The sequence below is a fragment of the Vulpes vulpes genome, chromosome 7 (assembly GCF_048418805.1).
Source record: "Vulpes vulpes isolate BD-2025 chromosome 7, VulVul3, whole genome shotgun sequence".
Classification (NCBI taxonomy): Eukaryota; Metazoa; Chordata; class Mammalia; order Carnivora; family Canidae; genus Vulpes; species Vulpes vulpes.
Genome location: NC_132786.1, coordinates 16,595,033 through 16,609,286, shown reverse-complemented (window position 1 = coordinate 16,609,286; position 14,254 = coordinate 16,595,033). Strand labels below are relative to the sequence as shown.

Genomic DNA, 14,254 nt, shown 5'->3' with positions numbered 1-14,254 from the left:
ATATAAAAATTGAATCGCCCTGTATCAAGACACTGAATCCCTAATCAAAAACCTTCTCATAAAGAAAACTCTAAGCACAGATGGATTCACTGAATTCTGTCAAATGTTTAAAGAATAACTAATACTAATTTTACAAAACGTCTTTCAGAAAATTAGATGGAACACTTTACACATTTGAGGCCAGTTTTACCTTGATACTAAAAGCAGATAAACATATGAGAAGACCATCACCAATATTCCTCATAAACATAAAAAAGTCCTCAAAATATTAGCAAACCAAGTCCAGAAATACACATAAAGGTGACCAAGTACAGCATATCCTCAGAATGCAAGATAAGTTTAACATCTGAAAGTCAACATAATTTACCACATTAAGAGAAAATAGGAGAAAACCCACACGATCATTTTAATAGATACAGAAAACGCATTTGACAAAATTCATCATCCAAACCGATTAAAATACCCAGCAAACTAGGAATAGAAAAGATCTTAATTTCGATAATGGGCATCTGTAAAAAGCTCATAGATCTAACATATAAATGGTGAGCAACTAACATCATCTTCCTAAGATCAAGAATAAGGCAAGGATTTAATAGTTTTTTAATAGTGAAATTAAACTTCTACTCAATATTGTACTGGAGGTCCTACCTAGCACAGTAAGGGGAAAAAAATGACAATTAGGAATTGAAAGAAAAGTTGAAACTACCTACCTGTAAGCAATAGGATAGGCTACATAGAAAATCTTAAGGAATACACAAAAAACTACTAAGATTTAATCACTGAATTTAGCAAGATAATGGGATACAATCAATATACAAGAGTTGATTGTATTACAACTAGCAACAGTTGGAAATGATATTTTTAAAAACACCAATATCATTAAGCAACATTATCGTAAAATAGTTTGGAATATAAACTTCACAAATACTGTACAAGACTAATATGATCAAATAGTGCTGAGAGAAATTAAAGATCTAGATAAACAGGAAATAAAAGGTTTATAGGTAGGAATAGTCAATGTTGTTCAATCATTCTCCCCAAAGTGGTATCTGGACTTAATGCAATTCTCATCAAAATCATAGCAGACTTTCATGTAGAGATTAACAAGCTGATTCTAAAATTTATGAAGAATTGCAAATGACTTCAAAGAGCAAAACAATTTTGAAAAAGAACAAAACTGTCCAATTCAAAATTTGCTTTAAAAGCTACATCAATACAAAAAAAACACTTTACTACTGAATAGATCAACAGAACAGAAAAGTATAAAAATAAAGATTTGTGTTCAACTAATGTCTTTTTACAAAAATGCCACAAAGTGATATAAGGGAAAGTACTCTCTTCAATAAACAGTACTTTAACATATGGTTGAAAACATGAACCTCAACCCTCATACAAAATCACTCAAAATAGATTACAGATCTAAATACAATGACTAAAACTATAAAAATACTGAAAAGACAAAATCTTGGTAAACTTAGGGTAGGCAAAGAACTATTAGAACACAAAAATTACGGGGACCCCTGGGTGGCTCAGCGGTTTAGCGCCTGCCTTCCGCCCAGGGTGTGATCCTGGAGTCCCGGGGTCAAGTCCCACATCGGGCTTCCTGCATGGAGCCCACTTCTCCCTCTGCCTGTGTCTCTGCCTCTCTCTGTGTCTCTCATGAATAAATAAATAAAATATTTAAACACACACACACAAACACACACACACACACACACACAGGAGGATCCCTGGGTAGCTCAGCTGTTCATCGCCTGCCTTTGGCCCGGGGCGTGATTTTGGGGGTTCGGGATCAAGTCCCACATCTCGGTACCTGCATGGAGCCTGCTTCTTCCTCTGCCTGTGTCTCTGCCTGCCTCTCTCTCTCTCTCTCTCTCTCTCTCTCTCATGAATAAATAAATTAAACAAATCTTTAAAAAAAAACGCAAAAATTACTAAGTATAAAAGAAAAAATGGATAAATCAGGCAATCAAAATTTAAAACTTCAGCTCTGGGATCCCAGGGTGGTGCAGCGGTTTGGCGCCTGCCTTTGGCCCGGGAGGCGATCCTGGAGACCCGGGATCGAATCCCACGTCAGGCTCCCGGTGCATGGAGCCTGCTTCTCCCTCTGCCTGTGTCTCTGCCTCTGCCTCTCTCTCTCTCTCTCTCTGACTATCATAAATAAAAAATAATTAAATTAAATTAAATTAAATTAAATTAAATTAAATTAAATTAAAAAAATAAAATAAAATAAAATAAAATAAAATAAATAAAATAATAAAATAAAATAAAATAAAATAAAATAATAAAATAAAATAAAACTTAAGCTCTTCAAAAGACACCATTAAGAAAATGAACGGGCAAAAAAAAAAAAAAAAAAAAGAAAGAAAGAAAATGAACGGGCAAGCTACAGGAGTTAAATATGTATAAAACTGTATCTAACAAAGGACCAGGATATAGAACGTATATAAAGAATATTTACTTATCAATAATTAACCAATTACTTAACTTTAAAACTCTGCAAAAGAAAAACTGAAATTATACCAAAAAGCTATAATAGCAAATAAGCACAAGAAAAGACTCTCGTTATTCATCGGGGAAATGAAAATTAAAACCATGAGACTCCCCTTTGCACATCCTAGAAAGACTAAAATTAAAGACTAACGACACCCAAACTGGCAAAGATATGAACCAACTAGAACTCTCATACATCGCTGGAGGGAATGCAGAACAGTACAACAGTATTAATATACATTTATGACACAAAGAAGAAATTCCAATTTTTAGTATTTACCCAAGGAAATGATAACATACTACATAAACACTTGTCCACAAATATTTATAACAGTTTTATTCCTAGTAGCCACAAATTGAAAACAACAGTATGATTTCCATTAACAAGGTGAATATTGTATATAGAACTGTTTGTATATAAAACTGGTAGACAATATGGATCAATCTCAAATACTATTAATTCCTTGACACTGTATCTTGTACTCACAAGGTGATTTACACTTCTCACCAAGAACCCAAAGCAATCAAATCCCAAAATCGACAGTTACATTTTACAGACTGCCAGTTAGTAAAGAAGTCTAAAAAAAATTGATGGGTTCTTATTTTTTTACTCTTCCCTGGATAAATAATGTGACGCTTTTCAAGGGTATGCTCAGTACTCTTTTCAAAACAGCTTAGAGTTTGCTACTCTTTTGCTGAATACACTACAAAATATTGTACAATGTTGTACCATTTCTCCAAGATCAGTTTGTTTTCTGACTTCAGGTACCTATAATGTACCTAAAGAAAATCTGTTTTCTACATCCTTCCCTCTTTCCTGGATATAACTGCACACTAAGAAAATGGCAGTCATACCTGAGGTAGCTCATCCAACTTTAGCATGTGGTCACTCATCCTCATTCCTTCCAACTGGCAGGCAGCCTTATCAAAGGACAGTTTTGACCCATGTTCTCTATGGGGTCTTGGTAGTTACTGTAATTGTATCTGAGCATTTATAAATAATACATTCTTTTTCATTATAAATTAGCTTTATTTCTTTTGCATAAAAACATTTCAGAAGATTTATTTTCTATGAATTCCAATTAGGGTAACAGAGAACACCAAAAATGGTTTATAGAAATATCAGGTTTGATAATGCTGAAAACTATTATTCTATACCCTGAATGTTGGTCTTAATTTCCTAAGGAATCCTCCTATGATCAATTTTGTTTTGGAATATAACATGGCTTGACCTAATGAAACACTAGAATTTAATATTATACTCTAGAATTCTAAAACTATGCCAAGTTGGGCTCTCTGGAGGGCTAGGCTTAGAAATCTAATTTTTTTTTAAAGATTTTATTTCTTTATTTGAGAGAGAGAATGAGCAGGGAGGAGAGGCAGAGGGAGAGGGAAAAGTAGGCTCCCTGCTCAGCAGGTAGCCTGCCTTTGGGGCTCTGATCCTGGGATCCCAGGATTGTGAGATAACGACCTGAGCGGAAGGTAGACAACGCTAAACCAAATGAGCCATCCAGATACCCCTAAAAGTCTAATAAGTATACCAGTGCCTCTAGTAGAGCTAAATGAAAACCACTATCTAAAAGGGACAAGTATAACTGCAACATGATTGTGGCCTCAACAAAACTTGTTTTGTTTGGCCTAAAGAATGGGCCTGTGTGTGTGCGTGTGTGTGTGTGTGTGTTTTAATTTACTTGCCATTATCTAATACTAGAGAAAGCTCACACAAAAATCTGGGCTTCAGACTTCTCATTAAAAGAAATACTATATATATATATATATCCTTCAATATATAGGATATATATTTTATATATATATATATCCTTCAATATATAGGATATACACACACACACACACACACACACACATCCTTCAATACTGGCCCTCTGAGGGCACCTGGGTGGCTCAGCGATTGAGCATCTGCCTTTGGCTCAGGTCATGATCCAGGTCCTGGGATAGAGTCCCACATCCAGCTCCCTGCAGGGAGCCTGCTTCTCCCTCTGCCTGTGTCTCTGTGTCTCTGATCTCTCATGAATAAATAAATAAATAAAATCTTAAAAAAAAAACTACTGGCCCTCTCTTCTCTTACATGACAATCTGCAAGAGCTGAGTTTGCTGCCCGCCTCCCTTTCACTCCTCACCTCCAACTCATAGTTCTCCAACTCATATAACTAGCTTAGCTCCTGTAGGGATTATATAGTTTGATCCATGATGACTGTACCCACAAGTTCATTAGGAGAATGAAGAACAGAGATGATGAAATGAACCCTATTTATTTATGAAACGTGCTGGCTAAAGTTTTATCTCAGCTAGTATTAGAGTAAGTTCACAAGGAGAGAGAGGAAGGAAGAACATATTCAAGTTAATAAGATTCAGGATAGGTAGTATTTTTAATTTATAGAAAATGACCCTCTTTTGTAACAGTGTATTTAAAGAATCATTTGTTAGAGACTCTGTCTTTCTCAGTATAAAAACAAAACCATTACCTTCCAATTTATATGCTTTCTTGAATTCTTGCTGCTTATACAAACACCAAGATAAAATATATTTAGACTAGAATCGCATAGAACATTTTGAGAAATCTGGAACTTAAAACCTGTCTCAGAGTTTAGTTTCGGAGCTTTTATTCCCCCTGTTCTCATTCATTCAGGTCTGAATGTCATGGCCAGGCACACGATAAACCTTAATTCTAGAATTACGCAAAATTCAGATCCCGATTGACTACTAGCCTATTTAACCAATTAAAATGCAAATAAAAGAGACCTTAGACTGTGTCTAAACATTAAGAACTAATATTTGTTTCACCTGTACTGAATTTCCAACAGGTGGGCCACATGAGAGAAAACAAGAGTGAAAGATCTGAGACTTCAGCCTATTTGCAGGCTAGCTTACCATGGTAGAAGGCAGACTCATGGCTGAGAGACCAGGGACGTTTATTAGCTACTCACAATAATAACGTAGGCCAAAGCTAGCATAAACCGAAGCATCAACATTTTTGCTCTCCTTCCCGGAACCCCAGTTCCCACCAGGCAAGGTCAAAGGGCCAGCTGACACCTGCACAGGCAATGGATTGTGTTACACCAGAAGAAACCTAAGCTTAGAGCACCCCAATCTTGTATCGTGGGTACTAAGCACGCCTGTCTTTAACTCCGGGGGACACCACACTGGACCACACGCAGGCCTGCTCTTTGCTCCGGTGGAAGACACTATCTCTATCTTCCAAGGCTGATCCTTATACAAACATCTTTCAAAAGCAGAAACCAAGGGCAGTCACAGTACCTCCCTGGCACGACCTGCAGAAACTGAGAGACCGCTGGAAAACTGGCTCCCTAGGCCAGATACTGTTCCAAACACAGAACCAAATGAAGAGTCTAACACTACTGTCTATCTATAGCACCGATTTCATACACCCCTTACATAGGCTCAATTACTTAATTAGCATTTTATCTCAAACTTCATCAACCAGACCCTCTGAAAGTATCCATCAAAAACGAATCATTCCCGTTTCTAATCACCTTCTACTTTTAAAAAGGAGGTGCTCCCGTATTGGCAAAGTCACAATTTACAATCCTCATTCTCCTAGGATGATTACTGCGCTTCCTTGGACTTTTTAAAGGTCTCAAACCTGTTAACGCTCGCAATGGGAACTACCTGTCAAAAGTCTCATTGCCCAGTAACAAATGCACCACCAAAGAGAACAGCAACTTCCACATCATCCAGCCGTCGTCTACAAAATACAAGAAAATCCTGCGCTCCCCCCCAAAAAAAATCACTCCCTTCTATTTCTCTTTACCCTTTACCGTAGCGAAAGAAAACCTTCCAATGCAAACACACACACACACACACACACACACACACACACACATACACAACCAAAATACCGTCTCTTGGTTCTTTGTCCCGAGCAGAAGGGAGAGAAATCAGGGAACGCGTCAGAGCCCGAAACCTCCGTGCAGGACAGAAAACAGCATCCGGATCTGCACACGCCTCCCCGCAGAAGAGTCCCCGTCGCTCCGTCCTCATCCACCGCCCACCACCCCCGGCTCCAATAACGTGGGTCCGAACCGGGTGATTCGGGCCGTGCGGACCCGGGACGAAGCTCCGGGGGAGGCAGAGGGCGGAGCAGGTAACCGGATGCAGCGGGCCAAGCAGCCGCGAGCTACACAGCGCAGCCCGCTCCGGCCGAGGTTTTCCAAAGTGCGGGGCGCGCTCCTCCAGCCCCGGAGGAGAACGCGGAGCCGCCGCCGCCGACACGGACCCTCCTCCGCGCCCCTCCCCCGCCGCGCACCCCCGGCGGCGGCGACGCGACAGCAGGTCCGGGGGGGCCGCTCCTCAGGCTCCTCAGGCTCCTCAGGCTCCCCTCCCCCCGCGCGCCCACCTTGGCCGCCTCTCACCTTGCGTGGCGAACCGCGAAGAGCCGCTGACCGGCGAGCCGGGGGCGGGGACGCGCGGCGGGGTCTCGGCCGAGCCCAGCACGGGCGGGGCAGCATGAGGTGGCGCTGGCAGGAGCGCGGGCGGGGCGGCAGCTTGGGCGCCGGCTCCGGAACTTCCCCGCACCGGGAAGGCTGCGCCCCGTCCGCCTCGCCAACCGCCTCAGCGCTCGACGAAGGCGCCCAGCCGGCCCTCGCCTCCCCGCCGTTCTCTCCGGCGCCCCCCACCCCGCCCGCCCCGGTCCCGGCCCACCTCAGGCCCCGCCCCCGCCCTCCCTCTCCCAGCAACTGAAGCGACGGCGAGGAGCGCGCCGCCCAACGGCCGCGGCGGGAGGCTGGGAGGTGGGAAGGCGCTTGCCCAGCCCCGCCCCCTCCGCAGCCGCGGCCTCTGATTGGGCCTTGCTGTGCGTTGCGCTCCCCTAGGAAGATTCAGGGATCATTTGTTAATGACGGACCGGCTAATTGGTCCGCCTGCGTTAGCCCCGCCCACGGGGGGCGGAGCTCCGCCGCCGGGCACTCAGCGCGGTTAATTAAGTAACTGGCATCAAAATCCTAGAGAACACAGGCAACACCCTTTTTGAACGCGGCCACAGTAACTTCTTGCAAGATACATCCACGAAGGCAAAAGAAACAAAAGCAAAAATGAACTATTGGGACTTCATCAAGATAAGAAGCTTTTGCACAGCAAAGGATACAGTCAACAAAACTAGAAGACAACCTACAGAATGGGAGAAGATATTTGCAAATGACGTATCAGATAAAGCGCTAGTTTCCAAGATCTATAAAGAACTTATGAAACTCAACAGCAAAGAAACAAACAATCCAATCATGAAATGGGCAAAAGGCATGAAGAGAAATCTCACAGAGGAAGACATACACATGGCCGACATGCACGCGAGAAAATGCTCTGCATCCCTCGCCATCAGGGAAATACAAATCAAAACCACAATGAGACACCACCTCACACCCTTGAGAATGGGGAAAATTAACAAGGCAGGAAACCACAAATGTTGGAGAGGATGCGGAGAAAAGGGAACCCTCTTACACTGCTGGTGGGAATGTGAACTGGTGCAGCCACTCTGGAAAACTGTGTGGAGGTTCCTCAAAGAGTTAAAAATAGACCTGCCCTACGACCCAGCAATTGCACTGCTGGGGATTTACCCCAAAGATACAGATGCAATGAAACGCCGGGACACCTGCACCCCGATGTTTATAGCAGCAATGTCCACAATAGCCAAACTGTGGAAGGAGCTTCGGGGTCCATCGAAAGATGAATGGATAAAGAAGATGTGGTTTATGTATACAATGGAATATTCCTCAGCCATTAGAAATGACAAATACCCACCGTTTGCTTCAACATGGATGGAACTGGAGGGTATTATGCTGAGTGGAGTAAGTCAGTCGGACAAGGACAAACATATGGTCTGATTCATTTGGGGAATATAAATAATAGTGAAAGGGAATAGAAGGGAAGGGAGAAGAAATGTGTGGGAAATATCAGAAAGGGAGACAGAACATGAAGACTCCTAACTCTGGGAAAGGAACTAGGGGAGGTGGAAAGGGAGGAGGGCGGGGGGTGGGGGGGACTGGGTGATGGGCACTGAGGGGGGCACTTGACGGGATGAGCACTGGGTGTTATTCTATATCTTGGCAAATTGAACACCAATAAAAAATAAATTTATTAAAACAACAAATGTTCATTGCAGCATTATTCATAATAACTAAAATAAATGGAAATAATCCCAATGTCCATGAACTGATGAGTGCATAATCAAGATATGGCTTGTCTATACAATGTAATATTACTCAGCCATAAAAAAGGATGAAATGCTGATACAAACCTCAACATAGATGAACCCTGAGAACATATGCTAAGTCAAAGAAGCCCACATATTGTGTGATTCCATTTATATGAAATGTCCAGAAACTAGATTCGTCATTGCTTAGGGCTGGGAATGGGCAATGGAAGATTGTCAGGTAATGACTACGGGATACAGGATTTCTGTTTAGGGTGATGAAAATTTGTAAAATTGATTATGGCGATGGATGCATAACTCTGTGAATATGCCAAAAGTCATTGAACTATATACTGAATTATATGATATGTGAATTATATCTCAATAAAGCTGTTACAAAAAAAAAATTAAGTAACTTGCTTGCAGAAGTCTCGTTTTCCTGCAGAGGATCGGGGTCCCCGTAGGTAGGGTGAATACGGCGGAGGGTCAAAGGATGACCAAGTGGATGGAGACTGTGAAGAGCTAGCAAGCGAGGAATTTTATAGGTGGAGAAACGTGTGGATGGGACATCGTGGGGGCAGCGTGGGCTTGCCACCTGAGTTCGCTCCTCGCTCTCATGAATGATGGAACCTGATGCGGAAGGACTGATGTTCTCTTGAGCCTTGGAAGTGTTTAAATAATTCCACCACCACCACCAGTGGGGGAAAAAAAAAAGGTGAAATCGATTTTTAAAGTCGGCGATTTACTTTTTAAACGAGGAGAGATAGTTCTGTCTCCGAGAGACTAATAGGTTAAGATTGTCAGAAAGTTTTCTTTATTGCATAAATAGGACAGCAGTTGGAGAAACGAATGAATTTTCAGGCCTTAAGGATGTCCAAGTAATTCCTTCAATGACTTTTTCCATCCCTCACCCCCCCCACCCTCATCCCACCCCCCACCCCCCCTCGCAAGGTGCACATGCTTCCAGGTAGAAGGTACACACGTGTTACGTGTTTTTCATAATAGGTTTGATCTGGTTGGTAGTGAAATGAAACAGGCCCAGCAATGGTGGGTGGAGGCAAGATTGTTGCCTTTAGATTCCTATAATATGCTCCTAGCTTCTCCTAATAACCAGTATGTCCTAGTGGTTAGTGTTTTGGTGTGGACACTTTGATTTCTAACCTGATGCCCAGACTTTTTTTTTTTAATAAATTTATTTTTTATTGGTGTTCAATTTACCAACATACAGAATAACACCCAGTGCTCATCTCGTCAAGTGCCCCCCTCAGTGCCCGTCACCCATTCACCCCCTCCCCCCGCTCTCCTCTCCTTCCACCACCCCTAGTTCATTTCCCAGAGTTAGGAGTCTTTATGTTCTGTCTCCCTTTCTGATATTGCCCACACACTTCTTCTCCCTTCCCTTATATTCCCTTTCACTATTATTTATATTCCCCAAATGAATGAGAACATACACTGTTTGTCCTCCGATTGACTTACTTCACTCAGCAGAATACCCTCCAGTTCCATCCACGTTGAAGCAAATGGTGGGTATTTGTCGTTTCTAATGGCTAATATTCCATTGTATACATAAACCACATCTTCTTTATCCATTCATCTTCGATGGACACCGAGGCTCCTTCCACAGTTTGGCTATTGTGGACATTGCTGCTAGAAACATCGGGGTGCAGGTGTCCCGGCGTGTCACTGCATCTGAATCTTTGGGGTAAATCCCCAACAGTGCAATTGCTGGGTCGTAGGGCAGGTCTATTTTTAACTCTTTGAGGAACCTCCACACAGTTTTCCAGAGTGGCTGCACCAGTTCACATTCCCACCAACAGTGTAAGAGGGTTCCCTTTTCTCCGCATCCTCTCCAACATTTGTGGTTTCCTGCCTTGTTAATTTTCCCAATTCTCACTGGTGTGAGGTGGTATCTCATTGTGGTTTTGATTTGTATTTCCCCGATGGCAAGTGATGCAGAGCATTTTCTCATGTGCATGTTGGCCATGTCCATGTCTTCCTCTGTGAGATTTCTCTTCATGTCTTTTGCCCATTTCATGATTGGATTGTTTCTTTGGTGTTGAGTTTAATAAGTTCTTTATAGATCTTGGAAACTAGCCCTTTATCTGATACGTCATTTGCAAATATCTTCTCCCATTCTGTAGGTTGTCTTTTAGTTTTGTTGACTGGATCCTTTGCTGTGCAAAAGCTTCTTATCTTGATGAAGTCCCAATAGTTCATTTTTGCTTTTGTTTCTTTTGCCTTCGTGGATGTATCTTCCAAGAAGTTACTGTGGCCGCGTTCAAAAAGGGTGTTGCCTGTGTTCTCCTCTAGGATTTTGATGGAATCTTGTCTCACATTTAGATATTTCATCCATTTTGAGTTTATCTTTGTGTATGGTGAAAGAGAGTGGTCTAGTTTCATTCTTCTGCATGTGGATGTCCAATGTTCCCAGCACCATTTATTGAAGAGACTGTCTTTCTTCCAGTGGATAGTCTTTCCTCCTTTATCGAATATTAGTTGACCATAAAGTTGAGGGTCCACTTCTGGGTTCTCTATTCTGTTCCATTGATCTATGTGTCTGTTTTTGTGCCAGTACCACACTGTCTTGATGACCACAGCTTTGTAGTACAACCTGAAATCTGGCATTGTTCTAGGATTTTGATGCCAGTTACTTAATTAACCGCGCTGAGCGCCCGGCGGCGGAGCTCCGCCCCCCGTGGGCGGGGCTAACGCAGGCGGACCGATTAGCCGGTCCGTCATTAACAAATGATCCCTGAATCTTCCTAGGGGAGCGCAACGCACAGCAAGGCCCAATCAGAGGCCGCGCCTGGGGAGGGGGCGGGGCTGGGCAAGCGCCTTCCCACCTCCCAGCCTCCCTCCGCGGCCGGCAGAGCCTCGCTGGCTTGGGCAGGCCCCGTCCCCTGGCCAGGCGCGGCGGCCATTGGGCGGCGCTCTCCTCGCCGTCGCCTCAGTTGCTGGGAGAGGGAGGGCGGGGGCGGGGCCTGAGGTGGGCCGGGACCGGGGCGGGCGGGGTGGGGGGCGCCGGAGAGAACAGAGGGGAGGCGAGGGCCGGCTGGTCGCCTTCGACGAGCGCCGAGGCGGTTGGCGAGGCGGACGGGGCGCAGCCTTCCCGGTGCGGGGAAGCTCCGGAGCCGGCGCCCAAGCTGCCGCCCCGCCCGCGCTCCTGCCAGCGCCACCTCATGCTGCCCCGCCCGTGCTGGGCTCGGCCGAGACCCCGCCGCGCGTCCCCGCCCCCGGCTCGCCGGTCAGCGGCTCTTCGCGGTTCGCCACGCAAGGTGAGAGGCGGCCAAGGTGGGCGCGCGGGGGGAGGGGAGCCTGAGGAGCCTGAGGAGCGGCCCCCCCCGGACCTGCTGTCGCGTCGCCGCCGCCGGGGGTGCGCGGCGGGGGAGGGGCGCGGAGGAGGGTCCGTGTCGGCGGCGGCGGCTCCGCGTTCTCCTCCGCACTTTGGAAAACCTCGGCCGGAGCGGGCTGCGCTGTGTAGCTCGCGGCTGCTTGGCCCGCTGCATCCGGTTACCTGCTCCGCCCTCTGCCTCCCCCGGAGCTTCGTCCCGGGTCCGCACGGCCCGAATCACCCGGTTCGGACCCACGTTATTGGAGCCGGGGGTGGTGGGCGGTGGGTGAGGACGGAGCGACGGGGACTCTTCTGCGGGGAGGCGTGTGCAGATCCGGATGCTGTTTTCTGTCCTGCACGGAGGTTTCGGGCTCTGACGCGTTCCCCGATTTCTCTCCCTTCTGCTCGGGACAAAGAACCAAGAGACGGTATTTTGGTTGTGTATGTGTGTGTGTGTGTGTGTGTGTGTGTGTGTGTGTGTGTTTGCATTGGAAGGTTTTCTTTCGCTACGGTAAAGGGTAAAGAGAAATAGAAGGGAGTGATTTTTTTTGGGGGGGAGCGCAGGATTTTCTTGTATTTTGTAGACGACGGCTGGATGATGTGGAAGTTGCTGTTCTCTTTGGTGGTGCATTTGTTACTGGGCAATGAGACTTTTGACAGGTAGTTCCCATTGCGAGCGTTAACAGGTTTGAGACCTTTAAAAAGTCCAAGGAAGCGCAGTAATCATCCTAGGAGAATGAGGATTGTAAATTGTGACTTTGCCAATACGGGAGCACCTCCTTTTTAAAAGTAGAAGGTGATTAGAAACGGGAATGATTCGTTTTTGATGGATACTTTCAGAGGGTCTGGTTGATGAAGTTTGAGATAAAATGCTAATTAAGTAATTGAGCCTATGTAAGGGGTGTATGAAATCGGTGCTATAGATAGACAGTAGTGTTAGACTCTTCATTTGGTTCTGTGTTTGGAACAGTATCTGGCCTAGGGAGCCAGTTTTCCAGCGGTCTCTCAGTTTCTGCAGGTCGTGCCAGGGAGGTACTGTGACTGCCCTTGGTTTCTGCTTTTGAAAGATGTTTGTATAAGGATCAGCCTTGGAAGATAGAGATAGTGTCTTCCACCGGAGCAAAGAGCAGGCCTGCGTGTGGTCCAGTGTGGTGTCCCCCGGAGTTAAAGACAGGCGTGCTTAGTACCCACGATACAAGATTGGGGTGCTCTAAGCTTAGGTTTCTTCTGGTGTAACACAATCCATTGCCTGTGCAGGTGTCAGCTGGCCCTTTGACCTTGCCTGGTGGGAACTGGGGTTCCGGGAAGGAGAGCAAAAATGTTGATGCTTCGGTTTATGCTAGCTTTGGCCTACGTTATTATTGTGAGTAGCTAATAAACGTCCCTGGTCTCTCAGCCATGAGTCTGCCTTCTACCATGGTAAGCTAGCCTGCAAATAGGCTGAAGTCTCAGATCTTTCACTCTTGTTTTCTCTCATGTGGCCCACCTGTTGGAAATTCAGTACAGGTGAAACAAATATTAGTTCTTAATGTTTAGACACAGTCTAAGGTCTCTTTTATTTGCATTTTAATTGGTTAAATAGGCTAGTAGTCAATCGGGATCTGAATTTTGCGTAATTCTAGAATTAAGGTTTATCGTGTGCCTGGCCATGACATTCAGACCTGAATGAATGAGAACAGGGGGAATAAAAGCTCCGAAACTAAACTCTGAGACAGGTTTTAAGTTCCAGATTTCTCAAAATGTTCTATGCGATTCTAGTCTAAATATATTTTATCTTGGTGTTTGTATAAGCAGCAAGAATTCAAGAAAGCATATAAATTGGAAGGTAATGGTTTTGTTTTTATACTGAGAAAGACAGAGTCTCTAACAAATGATTCTTTAAATACACTGTTACAAAAGAGGGTCATTTTCTATAAATTAAAAATACTACCTATCCTGAATCTTATTAACTTGAATATGTTCTTCCTTCCTCTCTCTCCTTGTGAACTTACTCTAATACTAGCTGAGATAAAACTTTAGCCAGCACGTTTCATAAATAAATAGGGTTCATTTCATCATCTCTGTTCTTCATTCTCCTAATGAACTTGTGGGTACAGTCATCATGGATCAAACTATATAATCCCTACAGGAGCTAAGCTAGTTATATGAGTTGGAGAACTATGAGTTGGAGGTGAGGAGTGAAAGGGAGGCGGGCAGCAAACTCAGCTCTTGCAGATTGTCATGTAAGAGAAGAGAGGGCCAGTAGTTTTTTTTTTTAAGATTTTATT

At 44.5% G+C, this 14,254-nt stretch overlaps 2 protein-coding genes across 9 annotated transcripts in view; one reads left to right on the top strand and one right to left on the bottom strand.

Moving 5' to 3' along the window:
* The window catches only part of LOC140599791 (adenylate cyclase type 1-like), a 220,285-nt gene extending 213,104 nt beyond the window's left edge, over nucleotides 1-7,181 (bottom strand). For 3 of the 8 annotated variants that reach the window (XM_072764995.1, XM_072764997.1, XM_072764996.1), the window contains exon 1: nucleotides 6,372-6,532. In XM_072764995.1, coding sequence (XP_072621096.1) covers nucleotides 6,372-6,513 — 142 coding nt within the window. In that variant the 5' untranslated portion in view covers nucleotides 6,514-6,532. The other 5 variants (XM_072764991.1, XM_072765001.1, XM_072764998.1 and 2 more) reach the window with 5 other exon arrangements.
* Nucleotides 6,625-14,254, top strand: part of LOC112912696 (uncharacterized) — a 260,106-nt gene continuing 252,476 nt past the window's right edge. The window contains exons 1-2 of the mRNA XM_072762683.1: nucleotides 6,625-7,161; nucleotides 11,565-11,931. Coding sequence (XP_072618784.1) covers nucleotides 6,625-7,161; nucleotides 11,565-11,931 — 904 coding nt within the window. The remainder of the gene's footprint in view (nucleotides 7,162-11,564; nucleotides 11,932-14,254) is intronic.